At 52.3% G+C, this 24,409-nt stretch overlaps 1 protein-coding gene across 8 annotated transcripts in view; it reads left to right on the top strand.

Annotated features, from left to right (window-relative positions):
- TRRAP (transformation/transcription domain associated protein) overlaps positions 1-24,409 on the top strand; it is a 90,729-nt gene that overhangs the window by 36,516 nt on the left and 29,804 nt on the right. For 7 of the 8 annotated variants that reach the window (XM_069570762.1, XM_069570763.1, XM_069570765.1 and 4 more), the window contains exons 29-51: positions 1,096-1,217; positions 1,536-1,706; positions 3,099-3,167; positions 5,506-5,559; positions 7,324-7,443; positions 7,680-7,799; positions 8,156-8,320; positions 8,417-8,598; positions 8,752-8,950; positions 9,401-9,529; positions 12,307-12,573; positions 13,731-13,937; positions 15,151-15,309; positions 15,407-15,541; positions 15,793-15,903; positions 16,831-16,977; positions 18,320-18,533; positions 19,085-19,210; positions 19,874-20,020; positions 20,590-20,789; positions 21,303-21,424; positions 21,597-21,810; positions 22,938-23,117. In XM_069570762.1, coding sequence (XP_069426863.1) covers positions 1,096-1,217; positions 1,536-1,706; positions 3,099-3,167; positions 5,506-5,559; positions 7,324-7,443; positions 7,680-7,799; positions 8,156-8,320; positions 8,417-8,598; positions 8,752-8,950; positions 9,401-9,529; positions 12,307-12,573; positions 13,731-13,937; positions 15,151-15,309; positions 15,407-15,541; positions 15,793-15,903; positions 16,831-16,977; positions 18,320-18,533; positions 19,085-19,210; positions 19,874-20,020; positions 20,590-20,789; positions 21,303-21,424; positions 21,597-21,810; positions 22,938-23,117 — 3,560 coding nt within the window. The remainder of the gene's footprint in view (positions 1-1,095; positions 1,218-1,535; positions 1,707-3,098; positions 3,168-5,505; positions 5,560-7,323; positions 7,444-7,679; positions 7,800-8,155; positions 8,321-8,416; positions 8,599-8,751; positions 8,951-9,400; positions 9,530-12,306; positions 12,574-13,730; positions 13,938-15,150; positions 15,310-15,406; positions 15,542-15,792; positions 15,904-16,830; positions 16,978-18,319; positions 18,534-19,084; positions 19,211-19,873; positions 20,021-20,589; positions 20,790-21,302; positions 21,425-21,596; positions 21,811-22,937; positions 23,118-24,409) is intronic. The other variant, XM_069570766.1, reaches the window with a different exon arrangement.

Genomic DNA, 24,409 nt, shown 5'->3' with positions numbered 1-24,409 from the left:
CTCTCTAATAAACTGGATTTTACTGTGTTGTAAACTCTTTGTAGCTCTCTTATGGGAACTGAACATTTCTCTAAGGTGTGTCTCTAATTTCCTGGTTTAAGAGTGTTGCCACACCATTCACATCTTGCCGTTTTCATCTGAATCAAAGTGTTTAGGTCTTTTTAGACTTTTTAATGATTTAGGAGCATTTGAGACTCCTGCTGTCTCTGGGCTTTCGTTAAGAATGTCAGTCTTCGTTGTTTAGCACAAGATTGTACATAATTTAGGAAAATACACTACTTGCCTTCATACTTAGAAACAGTCATTTCCTTCTTTTTGATAAATACCTAGTGGTTATCTTTGTCTTTTGTTGACTTTTACACACTTAATGACTTGATGAAATATTGCCAGAATCCTCCTTGAATTAGAGGTAGAGGAGCAGAGAGGCAGAACTTGAGGATGGAGCCCAAGACATGGCAGGCCAGAGTCGGGGGGGACGCAGGGGGCCTTCTCGCCCCTCCTGTTGGGGCTCCTCTCCTTGGGGCACCCCTCACGCCTTTCACACGAGCTAGAACATTACTGCTTAACTAACCTGTAACATACAGGCTCAAGTTACGTCCTCTGTCCTGAGAATGTTTGCATTTCAAAGCCTTTGACCCCCCTGCAGATTGGGGCGTAGCTAATGGGGAGACACTGAGCTGCGTGTCTGTCTCCTCGGTCGCCAGAGCCTGCGGCTCCGCCCTCAGTGTTAGCGCAGTGCACGTGCCCACGGGTCTGCGGTGCCCTTGCCTGCGACGACATCTTGGGGGCAGGGTGTCGCTGGGGACCCCTTCACCCTTGTTTTCACATTGTTTTTCTTTTCACCCCTCCATTTATCTGGACAATAAGGTTGATCGTGGGCTTTCTGGCAGGCTGTTACCTTCTTAGATGATAGCCACCCATAGATAATAGTGGCCCTGTGAGTAGAAGGCCACGCGTTCTTTTGTCTTGCATGAAGCTGGGTTATTAGAGTTTAGTGACCCACGTGTCTGTTGGTTGGTAAAGCCTTTAGATGAGGATGTTGCTGTACGCTTTTCAGGTGAATGATGAAAATCATGTTGATTTCTCTCCTTAAAGATGCGCTTGCAGCCTGCAATTATCTTCCTCAGTCCAGAGAGAAGATCATTGCTGCGCTCTTCAAAGCCCTGAATTCAACCAATAGCGAGCTCCAGGAGGCCGGAGAAGCCTGCATGAGAAAGGTGAGTGGGGCTGGGTGGATGGGAGGTCCACACTGAGCTCGTCTTGCTGACCTCGTCTGTATCTCGGGAGTCTGCCTGTGGGTCATCCCTCCCCGGAGTGTAATAGCATCTCTTCCTGTTCCAGAGCCAATCTGAACCCTTGAAAAATTAAACAGGAATGCCCAGCCCTCCTCATTTCCTCATAAACTTGTGGGATATGTTTGGTTAATACTGTGTTTTCCCAAGCAAAGCAGAGACTTGCTGCTAGACTCAACTGTGAGTTCTGGTCAGTATGAGCTGTACTCTGGCATCTTCCCCCCGGCCTTTCTCTGTTAACAGTTTCTGGAAGGCGCCACCATAGAAGTTGACCAGATCCACACCCACATGCGCCCACTTTTGATGATGCTGGGCGACTATCGGAGCCTGACACTCAACGTCGTCAATCGTCTAACCTCGGTGACCAGGCTCTTCCCAAACTCCTTCAATGACAAATTCTGTGATCAGATGATGGTAAGCCCGACGTGTATGATGAAACTGAAAGGTTAAACTTGTTTAAAAAGTGAATTACACACTTAAATGACTTACAGCTCCGAAGGTGTGGAGGGTGTACTATGAACAGCCTCCCTCCCATCCCCGCCCTCCAGCCTCCCAGCTCCTCTTCCGGGAGACAGCCAGCAGGAACAGTCTCCCGTGTGTCCTTCTAGAGGCGGTTCCCGTTTGTCATGGGACATACGTCTCTTCAGTTACTTCCCACAAAGGGAAGTGGGATCCATCCGTCCTTTCTTTTCATATTTACCGTCCCGTCATTCAGATGGGTATGTGAAGCGCCTCTTCACCCTTGTCTTACGGCCACATAGTGTTTCGTGGTGGGGACGTGCCAGACTCTCCCGCGTCTTTCCCTGCTGGTGACCGTCTGGGTTGTTCCCAGTGTTTGGCCTTTGTCAACAGTGATGCAGTGAAGAACCTGTAAGGGCTTTAGAAACCCTTTTGAGTTTTTACAGTTAGCAAGGAAATAGCTATGCAAATAAAAGATCTGTTTGAAGAGTGTGTAAACCCGAGGAGTAAACAGATGAAGGAGTTTCAGCTATTAACTTCATTTTGCATTCTGTAAATAAACATTTATATATAATTTGTTAACTTTACGATTTTGCAGTACGTTACTGCAAACATGCATGTTTCTTATGCAGCTTCTAAGCTTCACATGCTGGTTTCTTTGTGTCTGTAGATACCAAAGAAATGAACCATGGCCCAAATACCTAACTGGGAATTGATTGGTCCTAAAATTTTTAAGTGATGCCCTAATAGTAGAGTGTAATGTAAGTGAATTCTCCAAATTGCAAGGCCCCTTCCCTTTAAGCTTCCATATATGATACAGATATGTACCTACTGGTCTACACGCATACGACCTGGAATGCTCTTCCCTCTGCCTCCGGCCTGGCCGCCTCTGTGGGGCCCTCCTGTAGCTGCTCTTGGCGCCTGGCAGATGCCTGAGTTTTACCTCTTTTCCCTTGCTGTACACCGAAGCTCCACAGGCTAGGGGTGCCGTGTGCTTGCTCACGTCTCTGCCCCGACGCCGAGCCTGGCTGCTGGCTCCGGGTAGACTCAGGGGACCGCCACGGCACAGAGTAACAGGAATACAGGTCCTCTTGTTGGAATGCCCGGTTGCAGGACATCTCCTGCGGTATCAGGGTAAATTCAGCCTTCGTGTTTATAGAACATGAGCAAACATCAGTTACTCTCATCACTCATTTGGCTGCTTTATGTCAATAATTAGAAACACTGCCATTCTTATGTTGAGTAGGTTGGGAATTGATCACATATAGGTTTTCTCCTGTTTTGGAATTGAGATGCTCCCGTTGTCAAGAAGAAAATGCCTAAGGTTGCATCTTTTTTTTCCAACAGCAACATCTGCGAAAGTGGATGGAAGTGGTGGTCCTCACCCACAAAGGGGGCCAGAGGAGTGACGGAAATGTGAGTGACTCGTTTGTTTCCAGGGGCAGCCCCGCCGCCGGGCACTGCCGTTAGTGATGCGAACGCCGGAGCCATGCTCTTAATTAAATCCCGGTCAGAAGTTTAGTTGTGTGTGACTCTAGTCCATGTAACCTGTTACACATATTTTGTTAGCATTACATTTTCGCTTTTATTTCTCTTACATTGAACGTTCCTTTTTGTGTTTCTTTAAAAAAATCTCCCTTTTGTGCACTTTAACACGATGTTTTTGTTGACGAGAGTCCTGGGAAGCTTGACGTGTTAGTCTTTCACTTTTACTAGCTTTTCTTTAAAGTGAATAGAGCGTGCTTTCTGGACGGTTCTTGGCAGCTGTCGTTTGCACGGGGTGTAGTGCTCAGCTGTTTCCACTGCTTTCTGCCCTCATTGCCTCACAAGCTGAGCAGAGGTCTTAGGCCTTCACATAGCACCGAGGAGAACGTGATGAAGCATCACGTGAATCCTGGCACGGGTGTTCTTGAGGTCTGAATCCCCCACCCCCGTTGTTTGCCCAAAGGCCAGATGGCCCATACTTCAAGACATAATTTTTTTACAGTTTTGAGGGCAAACCACTCTAGTTAAATCTTTTAAAGAATCCGATGTGGGTCGCTAAAGACTTACTTTGTTACAAATGAATGCTTCTTGCTGTTTTGACTCTAATCTTATTCACAGATGTTAATACTCTTTTAAAATATCTTTTAAAAGTTGATGTCCGTCCTCTCAGTGGGCTGTGTTTCCACAAGCTCCTGTTCCGCCCCGTGGAACTGCAGCAGTACCCTGATGAGGGGTTCCCGAGCTCTGCAGAGGCATCATTAGCGTGGTGTTCCGTGCTCCTGTGCTGCCCGTTGGATGCTGTGTTTCATCTCAGCTTGCGTTTTGTTTACTTTGGCTTTATTATGCTTTGTGTTAACCATTCTACGTCAAGGTGTTCTTTTTACGTGAGTCTTGTTTCTTGCTGCTTCTAAACAGCCAACAAGCAAAACTGAACCCGGATTTTAAACTTTCTTTAGGAGTGTTAAACCATCCATAACCTCTTTTGAAGGTTTGTTATTTGTGTATATAGGGGAAAAAGCCCCAGGAAATCCTCATGGGGGAGTCGCGGAGTGTGTTTGAAAACCCTAAGCTCTTGGGAGTAGGCATGAGTGCCTCTATACCTCTCTTCCCCAGCTCTCATCTGTTAGGTGTTTTTGCTCTAAATTTTATATTTGCTTTTGCAGTTAGCTGTTAATACTCTGAAACTTACAGCCAATGTTACAATAAACGTTAAAGCCCTAGCAGGTAGATGAACGACTTCCGTTAGACCAAAAAGATCCCAGAAACTTTCCCTGAAGCTTACATGCGATGGGGGCCAGTTGCACAAGGGCTGGGGCCATGGGTCCTGGGAGTTGGTTAAGCTCCTGCTGAAGCCTGTCGCTCAGCAGTGAGCGTGTCCCCGAGAGCATCTCACTGCTGAGGGAGTCACGGCTCTGCACTCAGGGGCCACGGTGTTTGGGGTCCAAAGCAGAGCGGCTGTGGTTTCTGGCGTCAGCCCAGAGCGAAGCTTCCTTTCTGCTCTTGAACCCTGATGGTTTTCAGTGGGTGCTGCGCAGACTGAGGAGCAGTTTATTTGGTTGGATTCCCAAGTATCATTGCCCAGCTGAGAAACTGTGACTGACGATGTGCTAAAAGTTGAATAAAAATAATCGTCCCCCACGACATCTTCACCCCGATGACCCGAGCTTTGCATCATCACCGCATTAGGAAGGTTTGCCTGTTTCGCATTGAACTTACAGGGGAGAACTCGTGACCACCTGTTACACACACATGCGCAGGCACAGACAGCTTCACTTCACAGGAGAACCCAGATGTCCATCCAGTGGGTGGTGTCAGGGCCTGTGGCTTCTTCTGAGTGTGCAGGCCTGAAACATGCCTAATTGATGGGGATTAAGCCCCAGCTTGAGCGGGGAAAGAAGTTTTTTTTTTTAAATGTCTTGGCCCTCACATAAAATCTTGACTGATGCTAAACAGAACAGTTTTTTAAAATGTATTTGCATACAGCAAAGTCTTACAGTTTCTCCCCCGGAACAGGAATTCCAAAACTCTTTGTTCGTTAAATTTAGGGAAGAGCACACTCCCCGTGACACCGCCGGAAGGGCTGTTTTGGCCTCTAAAGGGCGGAGGTGTACGTTTTGCTGTTGCGCGTCTGTTACCTGTTGTGTGCTTTCTTGACAATTGTCTTCCCTGTCTTGTTTCCCCCAATAACCCCGACTGTGTTTTGAGTGTGCGGAAAGTTCTGTGTAAATAACATGAATAGAAAAAAGATGATTTTCCTCCCCATCCTCAGGAGAGCATTTCAGAGTGCGGGAGATGCTCCTTGTCTCCATTCTGTCAGTTTGAGGTGAGAGCAACCTATTAACAGTCAGTTTATGACTTGCACTGTGAAGAACAGTGTATATATTTCCTTTTCTGTTCTGTTCTGTTTACCTTTGCGTTGCCTTTTTTCATGCTGTAATTTTTGTTTTGGTTCAGCCTGCCGTGGAAGGGGTAGAGGTGAGAACCAGTGGAGGTGCAGGAGGGGTTGTCGTCGTCCTTGGTTTTGCCGTGGCTTGTGGTTCTGTGGTGGACGGAGTGTGTCGTGCCTGAGTGCAGTGAGCGTGCTTGTCTGTCTGTGGCGGGCCTGTGTCGGTCCCACCGTTGCCGTGAACTGTCCGGGGGCCACGCATGCTTCCCGTTAGGACCTTTTTGAGCCGGTTTCTAAGTTCTTCTGTTGCCTACACGCTAGAATTGCCACATCTCAATTTTTCTGATTCGCTCGGGTTTTTGCTCTCATTACCGTTTGTATGAACTCACACATCTAACAACCTCTTGAGAGGAGATACCTACCGCAAAGAGTGCAGGAGGCCTGCTAGAAGCTGGGAGGCATTCTCATTCCTTCTTGCACACGTCTGACTGAGCAGCTGCCTCACACGGCCCTGCCCGCGCCCCGTCCCCCACGTGTGTCTGCCGCACACAGCGCCCTCGGGTGGGCCCAGCGCTGTGGCCTGGGACGGGGGGTGCAGCCCCGCGCTGGCCTCTCCTGTAAAGTGGGGGTGGTAACGCCTGTCGTTCCCGCCGCCCCTCCCGGTGGTAACGTGAAGGCCAGCAGTGGTTCTGTGACAGGGCTTTGAAAACCAACTCCTTGGAGAGGAAAGTGCCATTATTAGAAGGTTATTCGACCTTGAGGATCGAACTAACTTATTCTGCCCCCAAACTCAGAAACACTGGAGATGGGCACTCCAGGGGAGGCCGGGGGCGACACTGAGCTGACGCTTCTCATTTCTGACCCGTCTCATGTTTGGCCTCTCGGCTTAAAGAGGCGTTCTGAGCAGCGTTCTGAGCGCGCTCTTCACTGCTGCCGGGACCCGGTGCCCCTGACTGGCGCTTACCATCCCCATTTTACTGCAGTGGGGTCTGGGTGCCTGGCGCCCCCCACCCGCGAGGGACATCAGGGCATCTTCCGCCCCCGTGGCCCAAATGGCGGACCCCAAACCGTGGGAACTGACGCCGAGAACACAAAGTCGGGGTGACGGGGATTGGTTCACCGAGCAGTCTCCTTTTCACGTGATTCTGGGGAGCAGTTTGTCAGCTTTGTTTTCAGGCCTGCTTGACAAATTCTTAGTGCCACAGTCAGTCATTAATTTCCGCTGATAGTTTATTTCCGGGGTAAAGACTTCCCGTATGTTTTGAGGACTTTGTGGCTGAGTTTTAAGGGCAGAAGAAGTCTGTGCCCTGGAACCTGCTGCACCAGGGAGACCCTGTGAGTTCACGGCCACGTGGGGGACTCTACTGCTCAGGCCACGGGCACGACCCCCTGCCCCTGAGGGGGCTCACCTCGGCGGCCCGAGAGGCCGCGCCCAACGCTGGTCAGTGTACGTGCAAGGGGACGAGGCACTATCGCCAGGTGTGCGGTCCCCTCCCTCCGCTGGCAGAGCCCAGGGCGGGTCGTTTCCTCTGGCCACAGCTGGAAGCTGAGGTTGGTGAGTTGTGGCTTTTTACATGTTAACTCTGCTTCTGTTGGCGAGCCTTGCGAGCGTAGTAGAGCCTAGCAGGGTCTGTATGAGGTTGACACCTCTGGCTGGCACGATTAATTGGCCTGTTTCTAATTTCCGGCTTTCTCCATTAGGAGATGAAAATCTGCTCTGCCATCATAAACCTTTTTCATCTGATCCCAGCTGCGCCCCAGACTCTGGTCAAGCCTTTGCTAGAGGTCGTGATGAAAACCGAACGGGCCATGTTGATCGAGGTAAAGGCCAAGCTCGGGCTCGCCTTGTTCTTGCTGCATCTTTGACGGGGAGTGTTTTCAGTGTCATGCTTCAGCGGGGTTAATCTAGCAGAGGAAGGTGTGGAGTGTTCCTATTGGCTTGTGGTGCGTGCAGTCCACTCACGAGGGGAGAAGGCGCACACGGAGCCACCGGTGGTCGCTGGACCAGAGAGACCTCAGAGCCCCTGACGATGCAGGCTTCACCGCATGTCTTCCAGGCTGGCAGTCCCTTCAGAGAACCTCTGATCAAGTTCCTGACGCGCCACCCCTCGCAGACAGTGGAGCTGTTCATGATGGAGGCGACGTTGAACGACCCGCAGTGGAGCCGGATGTTCATGGTGGGAGCCGGGCTGGGACTGGGTGCTGCTCGACAATCTGAAATTTCTAGTTGACTGTTGAGGTTTTATTTTTCTCTGATACAATTTGAGTATTAGAAACATTGTTGTGTCCTGCTGAGAAAAGCTCAGGTCCTGGAATCCTTTGCAGGACTTCGATCGTAATGGATAATGAGCTGCTGTAATTATGAAAACCAAGTGTCTAAAAAGCACTTTCTAAAGAGAATGCTTTTGTAGTCTTTTTTTTTTTTTTTTTTTTAATTCTACCTCGAGATTTAGGAAGAACCTTAGGGTTCATATCATCTAAAATAGTTTGTGGGATTTGATTAGCTTAAAACAGCTGTTTGTTTTGTTTCCAGAGTTTCTTAAAACACAAAGATGCTAAACCTCTTCGAGACGTGCTGGCGGCCAACCCCAACCGGTTCATCACGCTGCTGCTGCCCGGCGGCACCCAGACCGCAGTGCGCCCCGGCTCGCCGAGCACCAGCACGCTGCGGCTGGACCTGCAGTTCCAGGCCGTCAAGGTAGTGCGGCTGCCCGCCACACGGCTGGTGCCCCGAATGTGCCGTCGGGACACGGGGAGAGCCCCGCCGACGTCCTCACCGTCTCCTCTTTGGCAGATCATCAGTATCATCGTTAAAAATGAGGATTCCTGGCTGGCCAGCCAGCACTCCCTGGTGAGCCAGCTGAGGCGCGTGTGGGTCAGTGAGACCTTCCAAGAAAGACACCGGAAGGAGAACATGGCGGCCACCAACTGGAAGGAGCCCAAGCTGCTGGCCTACTGTCTGCTGAATTACTGCAAGTGGGTGCATCCGGGGTCCAGTGCCCCGTGGGCTCTTCCTGAGCTGTGGGTCGCGGGGGTCCCTGTGTGTGTAGGCATGGCCTGTGGCTCTGAGCAGCGGGAGGGCAGGTCAGATGTCCCCGGTAGTTACGGCCCTCTCATTCGAACACGCAGGAAGAATTACGGAGACATTGAGCTGCTGTTCCAGCTGCTCCGGGCCTTCACCGGTCGCTTTCTCTGCAACATGACCTTCCTAAAGGAGTACATGGAGGAGGAGATTCCCCAAAACTACAACATCGCCCAGAAACGGGCCCTATTCTTTCGCTTTGTGGACTTCAATGACCCCAACTTCGGAGATGAGCTGAAAGCCAAGGTGAGTCCCTCCGTTGCCGCAGGAGAATCCACGATGCTTGAGCTCGTTTTCCCGGGAGCCAGGGCACTCTGCCCATGGTCTGCTGTGTCTTTCCTGGCATTGGAAGAGCAGTCTGAGCTGTTTAGGAAAGAGGTTTCATTGTTGAGAAACGTGAGGGGCAGGTCCAGCTGTGAACCAGCGCTGACGAGTGGTGTGTTAGCTCCCTTGTTTCTATAAAGCAGCTTGTCTGAGGTGAGAAGAGTGAGCGAGTCTGCTCTTTGCCTCAGGTTGTTCACCTGCCTCTGCAGTTGCCACCGGCAGGAAAGGCAAGATTGCTAGCTGCAGCTGACTGAGCTGCGGCTGACTGAGCTCTGCCCGGGCGCTGCCGCATGCCCGAGCGGGCTCTGCCTAGTGAGAGAGCGCGTGCCTGGCTTTGTTTTCCTTCTCCTTCATTTTAAAATTTTTTTGTAGGTTCTGCAGCATATCTTGAATCCTGCTTTCTTATACAGCTTTGAGAAGGGGGAAGGAGAGCAGCTCCTAGGACCTCCCAATCCAGAAGGCGATAACCCCGAGAGCGTCACCAGTGTGTTCATTACCAAGGTGACGTCACGAAGCACGCACAGCGTGGGAAGGGTGTGTGTGTGTGTGAGATGGGTTCGTTGAAATAAAGTGACGTCACAAGCCACGCACAGTGTGTGTGTGTGATGGGTTGTTGAAATAAGGTGATGTCATGAACCACACACAGTGTGGGAGGGGGGTGTGTGTGTGTGAGAGAGATGGGTTCATTGCAATAAAGTGACGTCACGAACCACACCAGTGTGGGAGATGTGTGTGTGTGTGTGATGGGTTGTTGAAATAAGGTGAGGTCATGAACCACACACAGCATTGGAGGGGTGTGTGTGTGTGTGTGTGTGTGTGTGTGTGTGTGTGTGTGAGAGATGGATTCATCGAAATAAGGTTATTTCCCTGCAGCTTTTATTTTTCATGATTGCATTCGTTCTTACTAGTGAACTTAAGGCAGCTTCACTGTGGAATCACTTTGCGACATTAATAGGTTTCAGTGGGAAGCAGAATATATCCCCTTGAAAATTCATATGTCGTCGTTGTTTGCAGAAATTCCTGTTGCTGGTCAGCAGTGTTTTCATGATCTATGTACAAAAGAATCTACTAAGAGCCAGTGAGAATGTGAGACTGGACCCAGGTGCCACCGTGGCCCTTTGCTGCCAAGTTCATGAAACACTGCGGCAGTGGAACGTCTGGAATTAACTTGGGTCTTGGCTCGTGCACAGTGGTGTTTGCAGGTTGCACGAGTGAGGCTTTGGGAATCAAGTGTTCACTTGAGAACTTCCCATGGTGCTCTTCACCAGCGGATGCGCAGTTTGCGTTGAGGTGGTTGGGCCAAGTGTCCATCCACGGCTGGCGGTTGAATGCTGAGACCGTGGGCCTTCACTCATCATGGGCCTTCACTTCATTCCTTGTGCGGCCCATGAATTACTGCCCTTGGGAAGAAGAGAGTAGGTTCCACACCCCCTGGCCTGGGGTCCAGGTAGAGGGGAGGCTATTCACAGGATACGTGGCCAGGCTTTCCGTAGTCTTTGCTGCTTAAGACAGGCATCCTGCTGCAGTTTTGACCCTAGCTCCATACTCCTGGGGGAGTGAGAGCTGAGTCCAAGCAATTGTTTTGGCCCACATACTGATACATGCCCTGTGCTGGGCAGCTGTGGGGAGATGGAGACCCAGACTCGGGCCCTGCCACGGGCTGCCACCAGTGAGGGGTCGGGAGTTCAAGTGTCGATGAGGATCAATGGTGCGGGGCAAGCTGGCACCCCCGGGGAAGGGCCTCTGTGAAGCCGTAGATCCAAGGGAGGGAGTTGGGGCTAAAGGGCCCCCGATGACAACACAGCTGTTGTGGAAGGCTTCCAGCGCAGGTCTTCCGAGAGGCAGAGGGTTGTGAGGGTTTTTACTGGACCCTGTAGTCGGTCTGTGTGACTCCATTGAGGCAGGTAGCATTTTCCTCCGTGTACGTTTTTCTTATACCCGTGAAACACATGTAGGAATTTGTCAGACCCTTGATTGTATGAAAAAGTGTAACTTTTTTAAGAACAGAGAATTGGGGAGTAGGTAATATTTTCTAATAATACTAAAAAACAAGTTAATAATTAAGGATTGACTAGGAAAAAAAATAACTCAGTTACTTGGAAATTGAGAAACGTGGTCGTGAATCCCCCTGTGTGGGAATGCTTGGACCCCTCTGTCCCCTGTGTTCCAGGGTCCCTGCTCCCTCTTCAACACTGAAATAAATTCAGCAAGTTTGTAATACGTACATAATAAAGGAAAATTGATGTGATGTCATTGAGTCCATGCCCATAAAGCTTAATGCTCTGTGTGTAGAGGGTACACGTGTTATGAGTGAGTGTGTGTTCGTGTGTGCTGAGGCGTAGACTGCCAGCTGCCCCTTGAGGAGGTACAGAGGTAGCAGAATGTTATGTATATAGAGGGTATGTGGGTGTGAGTATGTGCGTGAAGGCATAGACTTGTTGAGTGACCTTTGGAGGTTTATGTATAGTGTGCGTGTGTGTGTGTGAATGTGTAGACTTGTCGAGTGACCCTGGGATGTACAGAGTGATATGTGTATAGAGGGTATGTGCATGTGAGTGTGAGTGCGTGTGTAAAAGCGTAGACTTGTCAAGTGACCCTTGGGAGGTTTTTGTATGGAGTATGTGTATGGGTATGCGTGCGTGTGTGAAGGCGTAGGCTTGTGGAGTGCTCCTGGGAGGTACAGAGGTAGCAGAATGTTACATGTATACAGAGTGTGTGTGCATGTATGAGTGTGTTTGTATGTGTGTGAAGGCGTAGACTTGTGGCGTGCCCCTGGGAGGTATGTGTCCAGAGTGTGTGTGTGTGTGTGTGTGTGTGTGTGTGTGTGTGCGTGCGCCTGTGTGAAGGCATAGACTTGTGAGTGCCCCTGGGAGGTGTGTGTCTAGAGTGTGTGTGCCTGTGTGAAGGCGCAGACTCGTGTGCCTTTGGGAGGTGTGTGTGCACGTGCGTGCGTGCGTGAAGACGCACACTCGTGAGTGCCCTGCGAGGTATGTGTACAGTGTGTGTGTTGCGTGCATGTGTGCAGGCTTGTGAGTGCCCCTGGGAGGTGTGTGTCTAGAGTGTATGTGTGTGTGTGCATGCGTGTGTGAAGGTGGAGTCGTGAGTGTCCCTGGGAGGTGTGTGTGCGTGTGTGTGAGTGTGTGAAGGTGCAGACTCATGCGGGCCCCTGGGAGGTGTGTGTCTAGAGCGTGTGTGCATGTGTGAAGGTGCAGACTCGAGCGAGCCCTGCGCGGCAGGCGTAGCAGAACCAGCAGCGGCCCCTGTGCCCGTGCCCTCAGGTCTTGGAGCCCGAGAAGCAGGCAGACATGCTGGACTCTCTGCGCATCTACCTGCTGCAGTTCGCCACGCTGCTGGTGGAGCACGCGCCCCACCACATCCACGACAACAACAAGAACCGCAACAGCAAGCTGCGCCGCCTCATGACCTTCGCGTGGCCCTGCCTGCTGTCCAAGGCCTGCGTGGACCCCGCCTGCAAGTACAGCGGGCACCTGCTGCTGGCCCACATCATCGCCAAGTTCGCCATCCACAAGAAGATCGTCCTGCAGGTACTGGCAGGGCCCCTGTCCCCCTCAGCACACACAGCCTCCTCCTGGTTCATCGTCTTCCCCGGTGCGTGTACAGATGCTTCTCTTGCCATCGTCTTGGGACAGTGGGTCCTCCCCCATGATTTGTTCTCGCCCTTCCTCCCACTCGTGCTCTGTCTGCTCCTTCCTCTCAGCCTTGCTTTTGAAGCAATATGGTGTCTGCTTCATCGACCTCCTGCTCCTCTGCCTGTTGCTGAAAGTGTGTCTGTCCAGGGCCCCAGCCCACTCGTTAGCTGTGGCCAGATATCAGGCACTCTGGGGTCCTCATCTCCTGACCCTGTCTGGGTGGACCATCTCGAGCATGTTCCTGGTGTTGCTCAGTGGGTTTGGGCCTTGATGTCACGCAGCCTGGGTTTCTCCTGCTTATGAGTTCCGTGACTCTGACCAAGCTCGTCCCTGTCTCTGTGTCAGAGTTCACTGTGATCCTGCGTGTGAGCACCTGTCTGTCCCACTGAGCCACTGGTCAGGGGTGGCTCTCATCCTATCCTGTGAGTCACCCTTGGTTGTTTCCTCTGACCACGTCCTCCTGGGAACTTCCGTGGGCCAGAGACCTGCCAGGGGCGTCTGTGACACCCTGTCGTTCTCCCAGGCACCCGGGTTCAGCAGGTCCTACTGTTTCCAGCCTGTCCATCATCTGTGTCCCTCGACCAACTCCGTGCTGGTCACGCTGGGAAAGCCGGGGCTTGCTTTGTGTGCATGTGTGTGCTTCAGGCATGTCCAACTCCCTGCAACCCCATGAACTGTAACCCGCCAGGCTCCTGTCCACGGGGGTTTCCCAAGCAAGAATACTGGAGTGGGTTGTCAGTCCCTTCTCCAGGGGATTTTCCTGACCCGGGGATCGAACCCGGGTCTCCCACATTGCAGGCAGATTCTTTACCATCTGAGCCTAGTCCAGCACAGGCACACACTAGGTGCTCAGGAAACATTAGAGCAGACATCTTCACAGGTCAAAACTTAATGAAAGAGACAGTCACTACTACGTGCTTTCCCAGTAAGAGAGCCTCAAGCAATTGTCTAAAGACTGTTTTTGCAGAAATAATGCCTTGTTTCTGAGTGACCATTTTCATCTCACTTGTTAAAGCCTCCGTCCTTACGTGAGAATTGCCGTCCTGTCCCAGGTGTTCCACAGTCTTCTCAAGGCGCACGCAATGGAAGCGCGCGCCATTGTCAGGCAGGCGATGGCCATTCTGACCCCGGCGGTGCCGGCCCGGATGGAGGACGGGCACCAGATGCTGACCCACTGGACGAGGAAGATCATCGTGGAGGAGGGCCACACGGTCCCGCAGCTGGTCCACATCCTGCACCTGATCGTGCAGCACTTCAAGGTGGGGACGTGCTGTGGCTGGGCGTGGAGGCCTCAGAGCAGATGCTGATACGTTCTCGGGCATTTGCTTTGAAGTTTCCCTCATCTTTCATTTTTCTGCGAAAATGAGGCTGTCATCTTTCCCTGGGCTTCCCTGGTGGCTCAGAGGGTAAAGCGTCTGCCTGCAATGCAGGAGACCTGGGTTCGATCCCTGGGTTGGGAAGATCCCCTGGAGAAGGAAATGGCAACCCACTCCAGTATTCTTACCTGGAGAATCCCATGGAGAGAGGAGCCTGCCGGGGCTACAGTCCACGGGGTCGCATAAGAGTCGGACACGACTGAGCGAGACACTCCCCGCTCCTCATCTTTCAGAGAAGATATTTCTCTTCTGTAGATTAGCATGAGTATGCGTGTGCCCTCACAACATGGAAAGTGCTGTAGTTTACTGGATGTATCCTAGGTATACGCTTCTTTCTGTCCAAGACAACACTTTTCTTGTAAGTACACTTGATCTTTGAACAACAAGGGTTTTCGGTGTGTGGATCCACTCACATGCAGACGTTTTTCAATAAATACGTACTGTAATAATATTATATGATCTGTGGTTAGTTGAATCTGTGGAGGTGGAACCATGGATATGAGGACTGACTAAACTCTGTAGTCGCGTTCTTGACTTCGTGGAGGGTGGGCACCCCAACCCCTGTGTTGTTCAAGGATCAGCTGTACTCAGTTGCCTGCGAATACAGGCGAGTTGTTACTTTAAGGTGGGAAGTGGTGTCATTAATTCTTGAAGAGCTCACTGGTGTCTCCTTTTCTATAATCAAATCATCTCCTTCTTGTATTTATTTGTATGTAGATTATTTTTTATAGGTTTTTGGGTGGAGGAGAAAGGATTGAAAATTTGTTCTTTCATAGTCAGCTCTTTAGAATTAGAATTTGCCTCTTGGCGTGGCTAACTTTTATGACATCATCTGAAGTTTAATATGTGTGACGAGACTTGCCTGCCTAACAAAAATTCATTATTTCAGCATTTTTAAAAATATGGTCCTTAAAAGCTAAAACACGCTTTTATATTGGAACTCAGTGGATGAAGGGGGAGTGATACTTGTAAACAGTGTTGAGAGATTTCTTAGCGTAAGTTAGGGCTCAGAATTGTTGGGCAGAAGGTCGGGTCGCGCGTTGAGGCCGAGGCAGGCTGCGCGCGTGTGCCCTGGCGTGACCGACCGCGTTCGCAGGTGTACTACCCGGTGCGGCACCACCTCGTGCAGCACATGGTGAGCGCCATGCAGCGGCTGGGCTTCACGCCCAGCGTCACCATTGAGCAGCGGCGGCTGGCCGTGGACCTGTCTGAGGTCGTCATCAAGTGGGAGCTGCAGCGGGTCAAGGACCAGCAGGTAGGGCCGCAGCCCCTCCCGCCGGCCCCGGCTGCGCTCCCCACACCTCTCCCTGGAGAGCGGTCGGCAAAGTCAAGCGTCGGTGCGTCTCTTTAAGCCCGATTCAGACATGGACCCGAACTCGAGTGGAGAAGGGGTCACCTCCGTCTCGTCTTCCATCAAGAGAGGCCTGTCGGTGGACTCTGCGCAGGAGGTGAAGCGCTTCAGAACGGCCACGGGCGCCATCAGCACGGTGAGAGCGCAGGCCTGGGCCGCCGGCGGTTCATTCATCCAGGAACTCGGAATGTGGGCCGGGCGCCACGCCACACCCCACGAGGCCCACACCTGGACCTGGTTCCCTTTCGGGGGTGGCCCAGGCCCCGCCCTTCTCTGTGGAGGCTGTGTTTGGGGGCCTGCCGGGGGTGCCCTGGTGCCCAGCACGGGCAGCCCCGGGGCGGGCCGAGGCCAGGCCGCGCTCCTGAGCACGCTCTGCTGCCCCTCCAGGTGTTTGGGCGGAGCCAGTCTCTGCCGGGTGCCGACTCCCTGCTCGCCAAGCCCATTGACAAGCAGCACACGGACACCGTGGTGAACTTCCTCATCCGCGTGGCCTGCCAGGTGTGCTCCCCGCGCGCCCCGGGTTAGGCGTCCTGAACGAAGGCTGCCCGTAGACTCGGCGAGCTCCGCCGTCTGTTCGGTCAGAAGAGAAAGTCCTTCTGAACGAAGGCTGCCCGTAGGCTCGGCGAGCTCCGCCGTCTGTTCGGTCAGAAGAGAAAGTCCTTCTGAACGAAGGCTGCCCGTAGACTCGGCGAGCTCCGCTGTCTGTTCAGTCAGAAGAGAAATAGACAAACCAGGTCTGAGAGCTTGTCGTTAGGAGCATGTCCCTTTCTTACCAGATTTCATTTGTTTAGTGACGTGCTGATGTTCCTGAAACCTGACAGTGTTTTATAATAGGATTTTTTATAACTTCTTTTTCATTAGTGATGAAATAGTAGCATATCTTACAATTAACAGCATGTTGGTGGTATTCAGTGACCCTGGGTTGGACTACTTGACTTTCAGGTGCCCTGTGTCATGAGGGTGTTGGAATGATCCATCCCACACGAGTAGTGGGCAGCGTTCAGTGGTTCAGATGCCTTGTAACTTGCATTCGTTTACCACTCACATCAGTAACATTTTCACACCATCGTTGGCAATCAGTTTCTGAAACTTTGTCTTTATATTTCAAAGAAACCCTTGTAAATGAGGTTTCCCTCACAAAGGAGTTTTATAGCTATTAAGAAGTAGTGTATATATACTATTTCGCAACAGTATCGAGGATCTCTAAGTGCTAGAAACAAGCTACCCGACTGTCAGCCGATCCTTCCGAGTGCCGCAGCGTGCTGGGCACAGCTGGGGAGGCCCCGATGCCGCCCCTTCAGTTGCACAAAAGAGTGCAGGTCACCACTGACTGACCCACTGTGAGGGGCCAGGGTCCCGGTGGAGGCCGGGAGGGGTGGGCCCTATGTGCAGGGTAACTCGGGCCTGACCTGCGTGAACTTCCAGGTCAACGACAACACCAGTGCGGCGGGCTCTCCTGGGGAGGTGCTGTCCCGCCGGTGTGTGACCCTCCTGAAGACAGCCTTGCGCCCGGACATGTGGGCCAAGTCAGAGCTCAAGCTGCAGTGGTTCGACAAGCTGCTGATGAGTGTGGTAGGTGCGGGGGCCCTCGGGACGGTGGGCCCTGAGCCGCCCCCCTCCGCCGGTCGGGGCTTCTCCCACTGCTGTTCTGGCCGCCGGCAGAGGAGGAGAGAGCGCCGTGCTTCCCCCTCTATCCCAGGCAGAACCAGGAGTCTTGGAAGCAGAGTAGTGCCCTTGCCTTTCATGGACTCATTGCTTAAACCGACCTACTGGCTAGCCCGGAATAAGCATATTTAATTGACTTAGTCAACAGTCTTTAAAATGAAGTTGAGATTTTGAATCCAGATGGAATAATAAACATGGCACCGAATAGTCAGGTATTAAGAGAGAGCCCCAAGTGCCCATCTTTTGATGGCTTTTTGGATGTTCTTGGTCCTGTGATTGCCCGGAGGTTGCAGAAGCTGCTCTCTTTCCTTATCTGTCTCGTTACCAGGACGCAGTTGTTTGTCTAGGTCTCTGGTGAAACCCAAAAGCTTTCAGTTCGAAGATTTTAAAACCTGCGGTAAATGTCTGTTACTTTGTGCTGCAAAGATGAGTGTTGCTGCTCAAGTGTATTGAATGGTCCAACAGGTTACCTGTGTCACAGAAGCTCTAGAGCGGTCGGCCCGCTGGGTCTGCAGTGCATGCTCTGATTCTAGCCTTAGGCTTCACTGCTAGATATCTGCAGATTTCTTTCCTCTATTTTCTCTTGGAAAGGGAATTATTTTCCTATCAGAATTAGTCACCGTTGACTCAAGCTCAGCCCCTTCACAGGTTTACATTTTCCAAGAGCAGTGGGTGTGCTCACACTGACTTCTGCCTTTTCCCCAGAGTCCACCTCAGTGTAGCATCCAGGTAGGGCACGCGTGCGAGCCACAGATAGTGTCCTGAAGCCAAACTTTAATCCTTGCTACGGACCTTGGTGCTCTGTTTTCTATTTTATTCTTTATTTCTTTTTTTTTTTTTTAGTGCTGACAGTTTGTGAAGTTGATTTTACAATACACAGTTTCAAGGATATTTCCTTCTGGAAGGATGTATGTAGTTGAACTAAAAACATGAAAGGTGAAAAGCAAAATTCATTGCAGTAGTTGCCTTCTTAAGCCAAATGCTAATGTTTTTCGTGAACTTTTTAAAGGAAGTTTGGCTAAATACTTAAGGCTAATTTATTGAAACGAAGATTGTGAAATCTTACTGTAGTCCCAGAATATGGCGGCCTTTTATACACCTGATGTGTTCACCCCTTGGTGGTTCTGGGTTTTTTTGGTTTCACCTCCCAAGTGCTCAGTGGCACGGGGCTCGGGTTTCGCTTGCGCGCTCCCGTCGCCAGCGTTCACATGCTGTCTCATCCGCGCCTGGCCCGTGTCCCCCGTCGCAGGAGCAGCCGAACCAGGTGAACTACGGCAACATCTGCACCGGCCTGGAAGTGCTGAGCTTCCTGCTCACCGTCCTGCAGCCGCCGGCCATCCTGAGCAGCTTCAAGCCCCTGCAGCGTGGTGTGGCTGCGTGCATGACGTGCGGCAACACCAAAGTGCTGCGGGCCGTGCATAGCCTGCTGTCCCGCCTCATGAGCCTCTTCCCCACCGAGCCCAGTACGTAGCCAGTACTCCCCTCTCTCTCTTTTCTTTCCGCCTGGCTGGGTGGGCCCAGAGCTTAGTATTGAGAGTGCTCCTCCCTCCTCTGCTTGCCATATAAGCAAGCCATTTTATCATCCAAGCTTTTTTTTTCTTACCATGAGACTTTCTTTTTTTAAAAAAAAAAGGTTGACATAATTTTACAGTCAAGTCTTGCGTTACATTTTTTGGTCCACTTGGGAAATACAGTTTTTCTTCATCAGCTAAACATCACCGTTTCTGTAAGGTTGAAAGAAAGTTCAGTTAAAACATTTTGGTCAAGCGATGAACAGCTGGCAAGATAAGATTTTGGCATGTTTTCCTTGTGTTTAGGGGGTTGAGTCGAGGCTCGAGGACATGAAAGGTGGTCACTGAGCTCCATTAACTGGGAGCCACGCGTCGTGGGGTGAGGGTCACCATGGGTCCCAGATGATGAAGCTCAGAGCTGGCCTGGGGAGAGTCAGTGTCTCTCAGAGCCGGGCAGGGCCCGCCAACCCGACCGCGGCCCCACAGTCCCACTCCTGTTTCAGGCACTTCCAGCGTGGCCTCCAAGTACGAGGAGCTGGAGTGCCTGTACGCGGCCGTGGGCAAGGTCATCTACGAGGGGCTCACCAACTACGAGAAGGCTGCCAGCGCCAGCCCCTCCCAGCTCTTCGGTGAGTGCGCACCCCTCCTGCACACGTCTCTCTGCTCACTTGGACGGGCTTCCCTTCTGGGAAGGGCCCGGCTTGTCGGGAGGAGCTCTGAGCCAATGTATTATTGAGAGTGTCTGCGAGTGGCTGGGCGCACACAAGGCCACTGTCCTGTGGGGTCTTAAAGATGAAAGACCCCCGCCCAGCCTCAGAGCTTCTTCCTGCCTCAGACACACGTGCTCCTCCCCACCCCCATCTCCAGGGTTGTTAAAGGTCCGTGATGTAAGCTTTTATGGGACATTTACAGCTGATTCTTAAACAGTTTGGGGCCTGGGCCGCCAACCCCATGCAGGTGAAAGTCTTCTTGTGAGTGTAGTCGGCCTCAGCGTCTGTACAGGGTCTTCGCTGCGTCCACCATGTCTCGTCTGCAGATTGAGCTGACTGAGGACCGTGTGGCGCTGTCGTGTATACTGCTGGAAAAAAGCCACACACGAGTGGACTTGAGCAGTTCAGACTTGTCTCAGGCTCAACGGCAATGTCAGCATTTCAGATCAATCTGTACTTTTGTCAAAAACGGCCTGTTTTTGTCTAGCGCATTGTTTAAATATTTTTAGGGGTAATTGACATTTTTGTGACTTACTCAGTTTTTAGAGACTCAGAAACCCCCTGGCTCTCCCCCCACTGCAGGGACCCTGATGATCCTCAAATCCGCCTGCAGCAACAACCCGAGCTACATCGACAGGCTGATCTCGGTCTTCATGCGCTCGCTGCAGAAGATGGTGCGGGAGCACCTGAGCCCGCAGGCCGCCTCGGGCAGCACGGAGGCCGCCTCAGGTGACACGCTGGGCCGGCCGCGCCTCGGGCCACGACGTCATCATCATTTGCTCTTAACAGAGCGATTCCAAACGTTTCATTGACCACCAGAGTCGAGCACTCTTTTAAAGTGAAATACTTTTTAAGTTTGTGATTGTGAGAAAGAAGAGACTTTGGGGAACCTCTGCCACTAGATGAGAGTTATCTGACAGCTTTGCTGTAAGGAGAGATGGCTAAATCAGAGCCACTGTTTCTAAAGAATGGAGTCTCAGGGTCCAGACCCGAGCTGTGAGCTCCGGAACGCGGGTGACGTGTTGTGGGGAGGGGAGCTGTGGGGGTCGCACCTCTCAGCCCGCCGGGGCTGTGCGCGTGACTCTAGGGCTTAGCCGAGGCCCCGGTCCCGTCAGCTCTGGCATTCCCTGCCCTGTGAGGAGGCTCTTGTTGGGCCGCCCTGGCACAGCGGTGCGGTCAGAGCCAGGAGGCACTTCCCACGCCAGAGCTCTCGTTGCGGGGCGAAAGCGTTGGGGAGGGCGTGGGCGGGATCCAGCCGCTCGGGTGCTGGGGATAGCCGGCGTGTCTCGCGTGCACAGGGACCAGTGAGCTGGTGATGCTGAGTCTGGAGCTGGTGAAGACGCGCCTGGCCGTGATGAGCATGGAGATGAGGAAGAACTTCATTCAGGCCATCCTGACCTCCCTCATCGAGAAGTCCCCCGATGCCAAAATCCTCCGGTCCGTGGTGAAAATCGTGGAAGAGTGGGTTAAGAACAACTCCCCAATGGCAGCCAACCAGGTGAGCTGGGCAGGGGCTGTGCCCTGGCCTGTGGGTCCCGAGAGAGGTTCAGCCGTCGCTTTCTAAGCGCTTCTGCAAGTTCTCAAGCAGAGTATTTTTTCTCTCCAGTAGTTGCCCTCATGGGATTCTTTTTATAAGTTGGATTTTTCTCACCGTGCTTCACAAATTTTGAACAGAAACTTGAAGTAACTGGTCGCGTAATGTGGTTTTACTTCTGTTAAAATGTTAAATGAGCCAGAAATAACAACGATGAGGGACTATTACTTGGTAACTAAGATGCTTGCAAACTTCCAATTTGTTTTCTAGTTTAGTTGCTTTCTCTCCCAAGTGAGTTGTAGCCCCCCAGGAAAATTATGTTGGCACCTGTCTTGATCTTAAGCATCCAAAGAACCATTTAGAAACAACCGTATTTTGCTTGACAAGACTGTAGGAGGTTGAAAATCAGTTGAGCAAATGGCTGAAATACTTTTGAACATGTCCTTTCTCAAGTAATTGACTCTTAAATTTGTGCAGACACCTACACTCCGGGAGAAGTCCATTTTGCTTGTGAAAATGATGACATATATAGAAAAGCGTTTTCCAGAAGACCTTGAACTAAATGCCCAGTTTTTAGACCTTGTTAACTACGTCTACAGGTAATCACCGCAGCCGAGCACGTCGCGTGTCATCCGTGCTATGCTCTCTGACCCACTGGTGGTGTGACTTTTTAATCTTTTCATATATAATAAGTTTTAAATGTTCACTCACATTGTAAGACACACAGTGTAGGTCGGCGTCATCAGTGAGCCTTTTGTTCAAATGTTCCAGGGATGAGACGCTGTCGGGCAGCGAGCTGACTGCAAAGCTTGAGCCGGCCTTTCTCTCGGGGCTGCGCTGTGCCCAGCCGCTCATCAGGGCCAAGTTTTTCGAGGTTTTCGACAACTCGATGAAGCGTCGCGTCTACGAGCGCCTGCTCTACGTGACCTGCTCCCAGAACTGGGAGGCCATGGGGAACCACTTCTGGATCAAGCAGTGCATTGAGGTAAGCCGGTGTCAACACCAACGCAGAGAGGCAGATGTCTCCACTGCAGAACTGCTGTCCTCTCTGGGAGGAAGGAACTGACCAACAGCCAGGAGGTGGAGCGGCCAGGCCAAGCTGGCCTCATAGCACGTGGGCTCTGACCACTTGGCTCACGGGGCCAGGGAGCTGGAGGTGAGGCCCCTGCAAACAGTCAGGCTGTCTCAGTGGATGGCGAGTCAGATGGCCTCCGTTTCTAACTAGCTTGTGGTCAGGCATCTGTATTCCTCATTATTTGGCTTTATTATCAGCATGCCACACCAGGCAACCCAGGTCTCCCGTAGAGAACGGGAGGTTACACGTGCCATGCACATAGGCTGCTGACTACATCTGCAGGGAGTCACCTCTAGCTGACGTGCCAGGCTGTGAGACTCTCCTTGAGGGAAAGGAGGGACTCATGGCTGGGCTTCAGGGAGAGCATGTGGGAGCGTTCCCACCAGGGCTGAGCGTCCGTTCTTGGCACTGTGAGCAGCAGGGGGTGGGACTCTGTGACGGCGGCACAGTGGGCAGAGGTCCCTGACTTGCTGCTCATTCAGGAGGCTGTCGGTTATATCAGGTGCCAGGCTCTGGGTCAGGAGGTCAGAGAGACCTTGGAGGAGGGGCTGGCCGTTCCTCCTCTGCCCTGTGGTCTGGCCTGTCTCCAGGCGGCACCAGTGCACGGCCCCATGCTCCTCTGCCTTCCCTCTCGTTCCTCACGACGGGGCTGGGAGTGTCTTGCCAGGGCTCGTCCACCCCATGCTGCCCAGCACAGGCTGCCTCTTCCTGCCAGCCGTGCTCATGACCTTTCTCATGGCGAAGCAGATCGCGTCGCTGCTTGCCTTCGTGCCCAGCACACGGTCTAGCCTCCGGGGCCCGGTCTAGCTGGCCCCTCTGTCCAGCCCGCTGAGACATGGAGTCAGGGGCACCTGAGTGGGGACAGTGGAAGGGAGGTGCAGGCTCCTGTCCAGGTGGGGGCAGCAGGATAGAGTGAGCCAGGCGCTGGGGGGTCAGTGCACGTGTGTGCCAGTTGAGGTGACTCGGAGGTCACCGGGGTCCCCGTGCCTGAGCGCTAGGCGCAGGTCCCAGGCCTCTCCTCCCCTGCACGCCCCCAGCTCCTCCTGGCCGTGTGTGAGAAGAGTACACCCATCGGGACCAGCTGCCAGGGCGCCATGCTGCCCTCTATCACCAACGTCATCAACCTGGCCGACAGCCACGACCGCGCGGCCTTCGCCATGGTGACACACGTCAAGCAGGAGCCCCGGGAGCGCGAGAACAGCGAGTCCAAGGAGGAGGTAAGGCCCCGCGCCCGCGCTGCCTCTGCAGCCAGCCTCCCGGCTCGCTGGAACGATGCTGTATCAGCCGTGGGGGTTTTAGGGCGAGAGGAACAGATCAGAACCTGTCTCTGCGGAAAGGTCTGAGTGTGGTGCCTGTTCAGTTACTTACTGTTTCCTGTTTTGTGTTAAGGTATAGTTGACATACATCCTGTTAGTCTCAGCTGTACATGTAACAATTTGGTATTTGTATGTGTTGTGAAATGATCACAGTAAGTATCACTTCATTTCGGTCGCTCAGTCATGTCCGACTCTTTGCGACCCCATGAATCGCAGCATGCCAGGCCTCCCTGTCCATCACCATCTCCCGGAGTTCACTCAAACTCAGGTCCATCGAGTCAGTGATGCCATCCAGCCATCTCATCCTCTGTTATCCCCTTCTCCTCCTGCCCCCAATCCCTCCCAGCATCAGTCTTTTCCAATGAGTCAACTCTTCGCATGAGGTGGCCAAAGTACTGGAGTTTCAGCTTTAGCATCAGTCCTCCAAAGAACACCCAGGACTGATCTCCTTCAGAATGGACTGGTTGGATCTCCTTGCAGTCCAAGGGACTCTCAAGAGTCTTCTCCAACACCACAGTTCAAAGCATAATTATAGTTAACATCTATCACCACACATAGTTAAGGATTTTTTCCTTGTGACGAGGGCTTCTAAGATTCACTCTTAGCAACTTTCAGATACACAGTGCAGCGTTATTAACTGTGGTCCCCATGCTGTGCATGACACCCCCGTGATGAGTTTATCACCAGAAGTTTGTGCCTTTTGGGTATCTTTGCCCGTATCACCTCCCACCTCCTGCCTTTGGCAGCCGCCTGTCTGTTCTCTGTGTTTATGAGCTTGTGTGGGTCTTTGTCTGGTCTGGCATATTTCACTGAGCACAGTGCCCTCAGGGTCTGTCCATGGCGCAGATGGCAAGATTTCAGGGTAGAACTGATGAGCAGCTGGCGTTGCCATTCAGTTTTGAGAGCAGTCACTTACACAAGTTGGTGCTGCTGAGGACAGAGTCTTTAACTCTCTGCTGATGGTCCTCTCTAAGTCAGGAGTTGCCCACGTTGTATCCTAAAGCACCACTCTGGAGAGTGACACTGTCTTGAAGGAGCCGTGTCTCTAGCTGGTTCCACAGGCCGCCTACTCTGACCCTCCTAGGTCTTTACCCAGTCTGGCTGGGGTAGCCCAGGAGCCTGTAACTAACCATCAGGGCTGAGCCTCGGTCCCAATGGTTGTCAGGACTCCGTGTGGGAGTGGGGACGCCCCT

Source organism: Ovis canadensis, chromosome 24 (assembly GCF_042477335.2).
Source record: "Ovis canadensis isolate MfBH-ARS-UI-01 breed Bighorn chromosome 24, ARS-UI_OviCan_v2, whole genome shotgun sequence".
NCBI lineage: Eukaryota > Metazoa > Chordata > Mammalia > Artiodactyla > Bovidae > Ovis > Ovis canadensis.
The sequence above is the reverse complement of the archived record's forward strand: the minus strand, read 5'-3'. Positions and strand labels throughout refer to the sequence as shown.